The sequence below is a fragment of the Lactuca saligna genome, chromosome 1 (assembly GCF_052625555.1).
Source record: "Lactuca saligna cultivar CGN05327 chromosome 1, ASM5262555v1, whole genome shotgun sequence".
In the NCBI taxonomy this organism is placed as follows: domain Eukaryota; kingdom Viridiplantae; phylum Streptophyta; class Magnoliopsida; order Asterales; family Asteraceae; genus Lactuca; species Lactuca saligna.
The window spans coordinates 34,112,696-34,126,317 of NC_136417.1; the positions used below are offsets into that span (position 1 = coordinate 34,112,696).

At 38.5% G+C, this 13,622-nt stretch overlaps 1 protein-coding gene across 1 annotated transcript; it reads right to left on the reverse strand.

The window, feature by feature from the left end:
- Nucleotides 1-12,709: 12,709 nt before the first annotated feature.
- On the reverse strand, nucleotides 12,710-13,174 carry LOC145004656 (uncharacterized). The gene has a single exon (XM_078963623.1). The coding sequence runs from the start codon at nucleotides 13,172-13,174 to the stop codon at nucleotides 12,710-12,712; it is 465 nt and encodes a 154-aa protein (XP_078819749.1).
- Between the last annotated feature and the right edge of the window lie 448 nt (nucleotides 13,175-13,622).

Below are 13,622 nucleotides of genomic sequence, written 5' to 3' on the forward strand. Positions count from 1 at the left end.
TTATGGGTCAAATCAAAGGGGATATGAACAACCACGGGGTGATTAGAGATGGAACAAAAATCAAGGTTGGGGAGGAAATCAACAAGGGAGTTATCAACCAAGTTAACCACATCAATACCAACATAGACCACCTTTCCGACCACATAACTTTTAGCCAATGCAGCCATAACACTCTCCTCAACAAGCGGGTTCATCAAATATGTCCTTAGAGGACATAGTGAAGAGTTTGGCAACTAGTACACAAACTTTTCAGTAAGAAACACAAGCAAGCATAAAGAACTTAGAGCAACAAGTTTCACAGCTTGCTACTTCCATAAGCAAACTAGAATCTCAAGGAAAGTTTCCCACCCAAACTGAAACAAGCCCAAGGCACAACGTGTGTGCCATAACATTGAGAGGCGGAAAGAGCTACGATGGTCCAAAAGTGTCGGTTGATCAAAGGGAAGAAGAAATAGTGGTCGAAGAGGTAACCAAAGAAGAGAAGAAAGAAGATAAAACAACTAAAAAAAAGCCCTTCGTCACTGAATAACGTCACACTTGCCCCATTTCCCAAAAGATTAAAGAGCACAAAGAAAGAAACGGAGGAGAGTGAGATCATGTAAATGTTAAAAAGAGTTCAAATCAGCATTCCACTCCTCGAGGCCATCAAGCAGGTACCTAGATATGCAAGGCTCCTTAAGGATCTTTGTGTATCTAAAAATAAATTAAAAGGAACCAAGTCATAACAATCAGGGAGAATGTATCCGCGGTTTTGCAAAAGATGAAGCCCCCGAAGTGCACGGATCCCAATGTCTTTATCGTGCCATGCAAATTGGGGAATCTTTATGTACCTCGAGCCATGCTTGATCTAGGTGCATCTATAAATGTCCTACCATATTCTATTTTTAAATCAATTAGTATTCGAACATTGAGCAAAACCAATGTGATCATCCAACTTGCCGACTGGTCATTAGTTCACCCGGAAGGTGTACTAGAGGACGTGTTAGTGCAAGTAAATGAATTTGTTTTCTTGGTTGATTTTTATGTTCTAGATATGGGATATGATGACTCTCCAAGTGCAAGTTCCATACTTTTGGGTAGACCTTTTCTTAAAACTTCTAAATCAAAAATTCATGTCTATAACGAAACTTTAACTATGGAATTTGATGGTGAAGTTATCAATTTCAATGTTCATGAAGTAAAAAGGTTCCTTACGATGTTCAATCTGTTAATTTTTTGAATATGATTCAGCCATTGGCTGAAAAGAGCTTAAACTTGACTAACCATGATTTTATGGAGTTAGTCTTGTCACAAAAATTAGTTAGGGACAAAGCCAAAGAACTTGCAAAGGAGTACGACATAAACGAGGAGGTACTGGAGATTTTGAAGTTCATGGATGATAAGCACATGGGGATTTATGGAAGAGAAGTAGAATTACCCACAACCAAATCCAAATCTACCCTACCGGTGAAACAAGCACAAGATTCGGGAGCAAAAACTCCATCAGACCCTTTAAAGATAATACATGACGAGAAGGAGAGCACTCAACCAGTTATCAACTGAAATAAACTATCGAAGAAGAAAGAGAAGGAATTGATAACCCTGCTTAATAAATACCAAAGAAGGATCAAGTGGACAACCTCCGATATTAAGGGTTTAAGTCCTTTTTGGTTTGTGCGCAAAAAGAAAGCCAAAGTAATGGTGAATGTGCCATTGAAGGAGGTGGCGAGAAGGTTGATGTGTTGGAAATGCCCACCTACTTAGAACAAAGCACATTCAGGGGCCAAGTCGAGCCAACGACTTAAAACAAGGGCAGCTAACCGGGAGACAACCCGAGGGTATTTTTGTCATTTCTTTTAAAAAATTTTAGTCTTTGGTAAATTTCAAATTTTTTTATGTCCCAAATGGTTTTAACTTATTTTTTATGCCTAGAAAATGAATCTCCGGCTCCAAAAATACTTCATGGATAGCTTGGGGAGGATGAAGAGGAGGTTCACACCATAATTGTGAGGCTTCAATAACGATTCGGTAAATTCTTTCCATATCTTTAATCGTTCATATTTTACTTAAAATTCAATTGTTGTGCATTTGTGACTGTTTTGGACCCATTCCCAACCCAGCTACCATCATCCACCATCCGGCTCTCTATAGGCCGGCTATGCCTCTATCCAAGCATCGAGGACAATGCTTATTTTACACTTGGGGAGGGGCATCCATCTATGCATAGATCCCGTTGCATGTAGTTTTGTACATATTGCACTATTTTTCTTTTTCTTTTTCATTTTTCTGCATAGAAAATTTTTCAAAAAACCAAAAAGATTTTCTTTATATTTTTTTTTATTATGCTTTGCATTTTGCATCTAAATTTTTGCATTGCATTCATTCGTTTCAAAAAAAAATTATCCCAATCCCGAGCAATCAAATCTTCTAAAAACAGTTGAGCTGGTAAGTGAGTCGTATGCCTTGAGATTAGACTTGCTCTTTTATTGAAAATCTAAAAGTAAGCTAATCACACACGAACACACCTCCCGAAGCTAGTTTTGCAAAATAGAAGTGAGAAGATTGTCAACATTGGAACATAATAGCATGTACGAGTCAATTATTTGGGACACATGACTGGTCTTATGAGTAGTAAATGCTCAATTGAACTCAAAATTCCAAATTCAAAAATACATAAAAAGATACAAAATTTTAATGTCCCGATCCTTCCAACGCTCTAAAAAGTTCTTTCTACTCATTCCCTTTTGTATAACATGCTTGGGGACATATTTCCAACTATACCTATGGTTCTTTGCATGTTGGTTTCAGTCCCCCGAAAAATGTCTGGAAGCCCCTCACGGTAATAGATCGTGAGATGTCCTACGATAGAAAAGTCAAGGATGAAAAAAATAAAGAAATAGGCCTAGCAAATAAATTTATAAGAGTGTTATATGTTATCTTTGTTTTGTTTTTTTAATAAAAAATAATAAATAAATAAATAAAATTTTTATTAAGTTAATCTGTGACCTTGGGGACTCGAACAAGTAAACTCCGAGGGGTGTTCTACACCTAATCGCCTAAAGCTAAATTGTTTGGGACTGATTGGGTTGAAAGTTCGCTACACGGGTTCCATAGAAAGTCATGAACTTAATAATAACAAAGTAAAGCTAATATGTGGCCTTTGACATTCAGGCAAGTAAACCCGAGGGATTTCTTTAAATCTAGCACACTAAGGTCATTTGATCTGGATGTGTTGGTTTGAACCCCGTTACACAGATTTCAAAGAAAGCCATGAGCTTTATTTGTAGAAAAATGTAATTAGAAAGTTTTTATATATTTGTGTTTATAGTTTAACTGAATAATATGTTTAGAAAAAATGCTTGGCTGCCAAAAGATTCCTTTGGACTTGGATTTGAACTTATGACATTGGGACTGAATGTTAGTTACTTTGACTTGTGTAAGTGATTTGAAATTTGTAACCAATTTGGGTAATTACTAGGGAATTTTTAGAAGATATTTTTTTAGAGAAAGATTGTTGTTAATCAACAAATAGCTGGAGTTGGTCATTGTCATATTTTGTAAAACAAGATGATTGAGCACGTTTTGTCACATTCAATTTCATGAGAGTAAGACCATAATTTGTTCCATGAATTGACTTGATGCTATTGAGAAGGAACAAGTGTTGTGATCTTTGATTCTGTTGAGTTGCATTATGGAGTAGCTAAAGTCGTATTCTATTGTTATATAATATTTTAAGACTAAATCCAAGTTGACTCAAGGCACAACATGTACATTCTCAACTATGCTACAAAACCGCGGTTAATTGGGTTAGATCTTTTTCATGATTGTTTTGATTTTTGCATTAAGTTTCAAAAGTTTTGATTTTGATTTTCTTTTCTTCTCTTTTATGTTATTTTCTCCGATTTAAAATTTAATTGTTCTTTCTTGAGGACAAGAAAGGTTCAATCTTGGGGAGATTTGTTAGATGCATTTCATGCATCCATTTTGTACTTTTACTCCATGAAAGTGCATTGCATATAGGCTTAAACTCATGCATTTACATGTTTTTCGGGATTTTTCATGAGGCAATTTCATTCATACATTTTTGTGATATTTCAGGGACTTTTGGAGGTTGGATCTTGCTTGAGGAGATAAATAAGAGATGTAGATGAAGTTTCGGGATTTACAGGGCACCGAGAAGGAAGATATCAAATAAATGAAGATTTTGGCTTTTCAGAGGCTTACATGGTTGTGTAAATGTTTACATGGGCCATGTAAACAAAGTCTCTCGAGCATTGTACTTTGAAAACCTGGCCAATTTTCGCAATGTACTTTTTGCATTTACACGGCCGTGTAAACGTGGTCACAGGTTAAAAACAGTTTTTCTTCTTTCTAAAAAGGAGCAAATGGTTCCAGAAAAGGGGGGGGTCGGTTTTGTGAGTTCTAGAGGCGATTTTGGGGAGCATTTTGAAGGCAATTGTTGCTTGAAAACACTTGGGAACATTTGATTTCATTTTGTAAGAACTTTAATTTCTTTTTCCATATTTTTGATCTTGTTCTAGTCGTGAGTGGCTAGAAGCCTAGATTCTCCAACTTTATGTCTTGACTTCTAGTTGTGATTTCAATCATATGACTTGATGTTTGCTTTCAATTTTCTATCTAGTGAATTTAATTTCGTTTCAATTGAATGTTTGATTCTAATTGTGATTCTTATTGGACATTTGAATTAGGGTTAGATCATTCAAGTTATCTAATTGCAAAATCCCTATTTTTTTTTAACATGGACTAGGTAACAACCACTAAACTAATTTCTATTGAATGAATTTAGTGTAAATCTTATTCACGCAATCTTATGCTCTCGAGCTGATGAGGAGTATTGAGTGTTGTTGGGAACATTCACATAAAGTTTAATGCAATCTTTCAACCTAATTCTAAGAGCTTGTTTAGATTAGATTGGTAAGGTTAGGAATAATCAAAGAGCTTATTTTGGTTAATCAATGAGGTGAATGGGAGGTGCTAGCGCTTGTTAGCATTTCCAAGTACCAACTTAGATAGAATTGAACAAATATCATTTCATCCATGGAATCACATTGCTAATTTGTCTTGCATAGAGTTAGAGTACTTACAATTCTTGAATTTATTTCACTTAATCATTTTCTTACTTATTAATTTAGTTCTTTATTTGAACAATTGCATTTAAATCCCCATCTTTTGTGATCATATTTGTACCTTACACAAAAAGGGTATAAACATTTGTTTTGTGTCTCTGTGGATCGACCATACTTACCTTGTATTACCTTTTTAGTGCAAAGTAGTAGTGTTTTTGGAGTCATTTGTACCCCTTTATTTGTTGGGTTTGACACACCTAACATTATGCCTTTTTATTTGTTGTTTGTGTGCAATATAAGACATATCATTACTTGAATACTATATGTATAATTTGTAGAATTTTTCATTCAAATGCTTTGGTGTTATAGTTTTCAAAATGCGCATGCCCTTTAAATTGATTTTAGAACATTTTTTAGAATGAGTTTTTAAGTGGGGGTTTCCATTAAATAGTTTCCAATGTTTAAGATAAATATGAATTTTAAATTATGATCATATGTATATGTGTTTTGGATGGGTTTAGACTTGCATGGTCTAGAAAATTTTATACAAGACTTAGATATCTGTTGTGACATGCTCTACATGGGTTCGGATACCGGATGATGGATCTGTCATGGAAGCTTTCCTGATAACACAACACATAAGAATCGTTAAAGGACGTCCAGGTGTTCTTCTGGGACGTCACTCCGACGATCAAGTTAGTTTTCTAAGGGATGGAATTTTAGGGTAAAATTCGTGAGGGAGAAGATGGATCCTTTCCTTAAGGTGGAAGAGATCATTTTATACCTGTTACTAACGAATCGTGGGGACCTCGTCCAATGAGTGTGAGACGTAGCCTCCTCTGACTGGGAGAATCATGCCTACATTAACTAACTGTCTGGTGATGTCAATTCTGGGCATCACCTAAGCTTCTTTTCATGTACTGATTGGTTGTGAGTGAATGAGAAAATCATGCGGAATATTATTTCCTCATGAAGAGGAATGAACTGCCAACCTGGTGCTAGATTACTTAGGCCAAGGTCGGGCCTTGGCCAAGGTTCTGGTGAGATAATATCTCGTTTGTACTTTCCGTTACATTTAACGTGGTCGTTCATGGTAACATTAACAAGTCCCTTAGACCAATAGGATTATGCGTTCATGATGTAGCAAAGTTCTTCTGGTCTATTCACAGACATGTGGCGGGATGCTACTGATAGCTTATGTAGTTGGCAGAGTGAAATATTTGTTCTTCGGCGGTTTCATCATGAAAACGGTTTGCTGCCACTTTAGTGGCTTTTAAACCTTTGTTCCTCATGGCATTTCATCCTTAATTTCTACTTTTCTCTCTTTGCCTTCTTGCCCCAAAGAAACCCTTTCGACCTTTTCTTCATACTTTTCCATGGCTACTGTTTGTTTCTTGGGAAGGGATCTTACCACCGAAGAATGGGAATCTTTTGAGTTCCGATTCGGGTTTGTCCCCGAACACGGAGTGCAAATCCCCATACCTGATGCATCACTTTACAATCCTCCGGAGGGAAAAGGTGGCATTCCAGTCGCCTTGTTTGAGGCGGTTCTGCATTTTCCTACTACAAATTTCTTCAACCTGATTATCCACGAATACGGGTTTACGTGAGACAACTGACCCCTATTGCTATAAATAAGATAATGGGTTTTGAACTCCTCTGCCAAGTCCTAGGTCGCGTGCAAACTATAGGTGAACAGTAACCTCGTGGTGCTCGGTTACCCAAGGGCTAATGTGTATGTCGACCGTGTTCCAACACTTTTTGGTGCTAACAAGTAACTGGAGGATGTCCTAGAGAAGATCAGCATCAATGGTGAAGATTGGTTTGACTGCTTCTTGGCCACCGACGGAATGAGCACCGCTTGGAGGGCTCACGAGAAGATGCCCGAGTTTTTCGTAGAGAAAGAGGGTAGTGTGCTTCTAAGACTGTTTTATCTTGCCCCCTTCCCGCCTTTTAACCGCCAAAGCACGCTTAAATTGGCATTTTGGTGAACCGCCATTGTTTTTTGTTTTGTTGCCAGGTGTGGTGGAGGTTGTTTCTTTTGAGAATGCTCTAGGTTGTTTCTTTTGAGAAAGCTCTTTAAGGTCTATTCAATGGTGAACTTCAGTGTTGCGACTTCGATATTATGGAGGCTCTTCCACTCCCTGTTTCTAGTCGGGGGATCGAAGCTACCGTTGGTTCTGACGATGCTACCAGCATCGACGAGGATCCAAATCTACAAGACATTGTTGTCACTAGTGCTTCTCAGAAGGATCCTACACCTTCCGGGTCCCCAAGGAGTCTTCGTTGTGTCAAGAGGTGTTTTGCTTTCTTGGAAGCCTCTTCCGATATTCAAACTGAGACGGCTAGCACCGGGCCCCCTCTTCGTAAGAAACATAATCTGAGTTTCTTACTAGGGGTACCAAGAGTTCCAACCGTACCTCCGATGAAAGTCCTCTGAAACTGCTGGAGGGGGCATAAACCAGGGTGACTGAACCGCCCAATTATACAGAAGAAGAAAGTACCGACAAGATCATCCTTGTTCCCACTACTGGAGGAGCCAAGGAAAAGATTGGGTCTTCTCCTTCCCAAGGTCTCGCATCAAATTTTCCTGGTAAAACCGAAACCATCCCCCTTTTTGTAGGTTCTCATCTAGATGCCTAGAAGCCAACTTGGAGGCTAACTTCCCAAGACCTTGTCTCTGATCATGACACCACTCTTGATTGGTGTCGGCATGCTTTTCCTCATGCTACAACTGAGGCCTTAACTGTCCTAACAGATGAGCACATAGTTGGTGGCTTGCGCTATGTTGCCGCCCACGTGTCATTTTACTTGGTCGCAGTTGCTGAACGTATCTCAGATATGGAGACCATCCAGTCTGACTCTGACAGGAAGAGCATTGAATGTGAAGAGATGAAAGCCCAGATGGAAAATATAGAAGCTGACAAGCGTAGTTAGGAGGCCAAGTAGGAGGTGGCACTGCTCGAGAAGACAAGCTTATAGGAACATGCGACAAAGCTGGAGGGAGAGTTGACGCGCTTGAATGATCGCGTGGGAGCCCTGAGTTTGGAGAATGTCAGTCTAAGTGATAGGACGACATAACATGAGGCTAACTTCCCAAGACCTTGTCTCCGATCATGACACCACTCTTGATTGGTGCCGGCATGCTTTTCCTCGTGCTACAACTGAGGCCTTAACTGTCCTATCAGATGAGCACATAGCCGATGGCTTGCGCTATGTTGCCTCCCACATGTCATTTTACTTGGTCGCAACTGCTGAACGTATCTCTGATATGGAGACCATCCAATCTGACTCTGACAGGAAGAGCATTGAGTGTGAAGAGCTGAAAGCCCAGGTGGAAAAGATAGACGATAAGTGTAGTTGGGAGGCCAATCAGGAGGTGGTGCTGCTCGAGAAGACAAGCTTACAGGAACATGCGGCAAAGCTGGAAGGAGAGTTGAGGTGCTTGAATGATCGCGTGGGAGCCCTTAGTTTGGATAATGTTAGTCTAAGTGATCGTACGACAGAACTAGAGGTCGATCAGGTTGTTGAGTATGCTGCAAAAGGAGCGTTGGAGAAGGATATTGCATGGATCCTACTGATGGGCCCAGTTGGGTGGTGGACACGGTGATCGAGAGCCCTTAGTTTCTTTAGGGTTTAGTTTAGTTGTAGGAAGTGTGTGGCGGCAAGTGTGGAATAGGGAAAGAGAGTTGCGAAGGAGATGGTGATTGCCTAGGAGTTTAATCCATAGGTTGAGTTGGATGTGGCCGCTAAGACCCAAGAGATGGAAGATGCCATGGCAACTTTCATTGAAACGGATTTCGCCGGCTATCTTCACCTGGGTAGTTTGGACATATGTCACACCCCAAAACCGAGAACGGCGGAATACGTTCTAGGGTGGAGGATGTCATGTACAGTATCATAACATTTCAATAATAGTAAAAACAAGCGACAACAACCATTTCATTAATATAGTAAATTTTAGATACAAACGTGTTCTGTACAGTTGATAGATACCAAAAGTATAACAAAAATAAAAGATGAGTCTTGTATATGCTCCATCTTCCCAAAAGCTGCACAATACATGTCTACCTTTGACCTGAGGATACAACTTATTTTGAAAACGAGTATCAGCATAAAGCTGGTGAGTTCATAAGATTTTAGTGTCATTTCTTGTATAAAAGTATTTACAATCAAGTAATATAAAAGCTGAAATAAATTTTGAGAGTAGTAGAAATCCCTAGAAAATCCTATATTTTCCAGTTTTAGATATATGTAAGTTAAATCCATTGAGTGTGTAAAAGTATTTTCATTGAGACCATCAGTGCTAGAATAAGGTAGTATGTTTCATACAAGTAGCGTAGCTGAGTAAAAGTATTGCTGATTTACTGTAGTAGTGTTGCAACTTCAATGTATGTTTATTTACTTCGGGAATTTACTTAGACTTTAATTCTTAGTGTGTTAATTTGGATATGAATATGATTTTTCTCATGTAACTAAACTGAGTGATTATAGAGGGTCCGATGACCTTCCCGATCATCCGCAGTGTAGTGATCTAGTTCCATCCCTGGGCCTAGTCAGCTCGGACTGTAAATAACAGTCGGGATGTAATAACGTCCTTCCTGTATAGATCTATACATGTAGTGTTTCTTTCCTTTCGGGAAGCCCTGGTTACATGGTATTTGCGTAATAGAGTGTCGTATAGAGGATTAGTGTGTTATATTCTGGATTATCACATTCTCTTGTATTATAGTATACTAACTTATAGTATAGTATAGTGAGTGTTTTCTTAAATGTGTTTTAACTCGTGTTGGTAGTAATTATAGAGGATATCATAGTGATAGAGGTAATGAGGAATAGTATTAATTATACCTATTATAGTTATATAGAGTGTAGAGTCGCATGCCTTTGATATGCAAAGATATTATATAAGATGAAGACTTTCATATCTAAAACAATATATATATATATATATATATATATATATATATATATATATATATATATATATATATATATATATATGATATATAAATAAGAAATCAACGACAGTCGGATGGATAACAATACACCCTAAGACCACAATCAAACAAGAACAGGAAATACGGTGAGCTATCGGTCCTAAGTCCTTCAAGTCTTGTTTATATAAATATATTGATGTTGATATAGTTAAAAGAAGAGTAATTTAAATACATCTTGAAAGTAGTTTAACAACAATTTAGTTTAGAAAAATGTGTTTGATGAATGTTTAAAATAGTTTTATTGACAAATAGCTAAAAGTATAGAAAATCCTTTTTGGTTGTAAGTTATAAATCACATATGATTAGTAACTAGAATTTGTTGCGTTTACTTGTATCCCCCCCCCCCCCCTAAAACATGTAAAAACATTTAAAAAGGTAAATTGAGGGGTATGAACTCACCGGGCGAGGAATGTGTCGACTAGGATGCTAGACGTCGGATCGAGGCTTGAAAACGTGTGAAGTTCCTTGGTGATTTTAAATGATACACAAATGTATCTAATTAGACTTTAAATCACTAATTAATTGAGGATATACACTTCTAGTCATGAAAACACTTCATTTCAAGTGTTTGAAGGGACCCGGGTGACATCTATGGACATATATGGCTCGGATATGGAGTTTACTCTTCAAGAGTAAACTATTAGAAGAGTTTTCGGCCCTAAACTCCACATCCTCATGAGTGTACGGCCGTAAACTCGTGAGTGGTGTTCTTAATTGCTAAATGGTCTTATATCATTTGAGTGGTGATGCTAGGTTTGGTTCTAAGGCATTAGAAAGGGACTTAATCAAACATATGGACCATTTGATGAGTTTACGGCAGTAAACTATGAGTTTACAACCATAAACTCTCACACACTCATTTCTTATGTGTTTTGAAGGTCATAGGTTAATCACAAGTGATTCTACTCATTTTTACAAGCCAAGGGGTGAATTTAGGGGACCATATAACCCATTTATAGGAGTTTACGGCCCATGAACCCATTCTTGAGAGGTTTACGGCTGTGAACTCCTTATAGAGTTGTTTTTATCAAGTTTAAGGTCCCTAACTTGTTTTTGGTTGCTTCTAGACTTTATTCCAAGGCTTATGAGGTGTGTAAGTGGCATTTTAACACCCAAAAAGGAGTTTACTACCCATGAAAGGGTGTTTACGGCCCAAGCATGTTCTTGGGCATTAAACTCATGTTTACTCCCCAAATGTTGAGTTTAAGGTGTTCTAAGTCCAATCCAATAAGTCCTTAAGCCATATCTAAGCTCCAATGGTGGTTTGGAATGGTTTTAATGCTCAAAAACCCCCTTTATATGTGTTCACGGCCCAAGAGTGTTCTAGGGCCATAAACACATGTTTATGGTCCTCTTCCATGATTTAAACACGAAAATGAAGGCTAAGGATGTTATACTAGAAGCTAGGATAGTTACCTTGGTGATTTGAAGCTTGAAATGAGTGATTTTTGGACCTAGATCTTGGATTCAGGAGACAGGTTAGAGAGAGAGAGAGAGTGAAAAAGGGTTCAGATGAGGCTTAAACCACTTTAAATATGGTTTGTATTTGAGACACGGTGGAATTCTACCCGATACTGATGTTAACCGAGGCTTTTTGTCGCACCCGATTAAGTTGTCGTCACCCGATATGGTCGAAACTAAAATTTTTCTAATTACTAGTTTGAGATGTTTTCATATGTTTCTAACATGTTTGGATACTTACAAGGTCAAAATAAAAGTCTTAACCTAATTGACCTAATCCAAAAACGAAATCGGAATAATTCGCTTAAGACGAGTTATACGGACGGAACGGGTTGTGGCGATGGAACAACTTCGGGTTGTCACAACATAGCCGGGATCCATGATCTTTGCCAAGATGCTTAGAGCGATGGGTCGGGCCCCGACCCAAACACTTCCCCTATTGATGGAAATCCCCTGCCCATAAGTAGTGATGATTGCCTGTTTTGTTTTGATGTAACCTCTGTGGACAATATTTTCTATGCCTTTCTTTGTTTCTTATCTTTGTTGCCCTTAGTGACAGCCTAAAAGTCCGGGAATCTGACAATTTGACAATGTTTACTTTTGATTATTGGGTATGAATGTTTTTCACTACCGCATATATTCTTGTTGTTTGGTTGCTTTGTGTATGCTTTACGTTGGCCATCACATAGTATTTATACAAGGTTTGCTGATATCCTTGGTGCGAGTTCTTTTCTTTATGAACTTCTTGTGCTTTTCTAATGCTGGTCTTTGAGAAATTTGTTCTAATTTGTTGCTTAAAGACCCTAGGTGTAGCCAAGATCTTCATCTTAAGTCTCACCCGATTATGATTTTCTCATTAGTGGAAGGTTATTACTCATGTCACATGTTCTTTTGTATGTTTTCTGTGATGTGATTGATGAACATGTTTTGGGGGAAAGGTTATGAACCATTTTTATATAAACCCGATGGCTGCCTCCTTGTATTGGTTTCGCTCGTGTGATATTGGCTGATCAGTCCTTGTTGTCACATGGTAAATGTACACAACCTCTTTATTTTACTTTTCAAGCTTGAAAATAAGGAGCATCTGAATTTCCCTTTATGTTTATTCTAGTTTTTTTGTTAGAGTGTTAAAAGACTGAAAGTAGTAAAGTAATTTTTGCTGATTACATTTAAATGGCAAAACTAATATATAATGCCTTTGCTAGGATTAAGTCTATCTTTACCACTCATTTTAAGAATAAAAATGACGTAGGCTCTGTGCATTCTAAGTTCTTGGAATGGCACACCCGTCAGGACATAAGCACCATTCTTATGGGCTTCCACAATTTTGTATGGTCCTTCCCAAGTGACACTGAGTTTCCCCAGTGGTTCAGCATGACTGGACTCCTTCTTTCTTTGCACCAATTCTCCAACCTTGAAGTTCTTGACCCGGACTTGGTGGTTGTAATAGTTCCCAGTTCGTGATTTGTATAGTTCCTGGCGCATCTGTTCCACCTCTCGTTTTTCGTCAAGCATATCCAGGTCCTGGCGTATACCATCTTCGTTGGCCACCTCCTCGAAACTTTCTGTTCGAAGGGAGCCAACCACTATTTCCAATGGGAGGACTGCTTCCATCCCATAGGTTAGACTAAATAGCGTTTCTCCCATGCTTGACCCTGTTGTTGTTCGATATGACCGTAGTACTGTCGGGAGCTCATCTACCCAGGTGGACTTTGATCTAAGTAACCTTTTCTTCAAACCTTTGACTATGGTTTTGTTTGATATCTCAGTTTTTCCATTGTCCTGAGCGTGCGCCACTGACGTGCATCGGCGGTGGATTCTCTTGTCTTCGCACCATTCTTTGAAGGGACTTCCTATAAATTGCGTGCCTTTATCACTTATGAGGATTCTGGGGGTGCCAAAGTGGGCCAAGATATTCTTTGTCATGAACTTTATTATTTTCTTGCCAGTGACGGTGGCCAACAGTTCTGCTTCTATCCATTTAGTGAAATAATCCACGGCTACTAAGAAAAATGTCACACCCCCTGGGGCTGGTGGGAAAGGTCCCTACTATGTTAACCCCCTGTTGGTGGAAATGCCAGGGGCTGGTGATGCT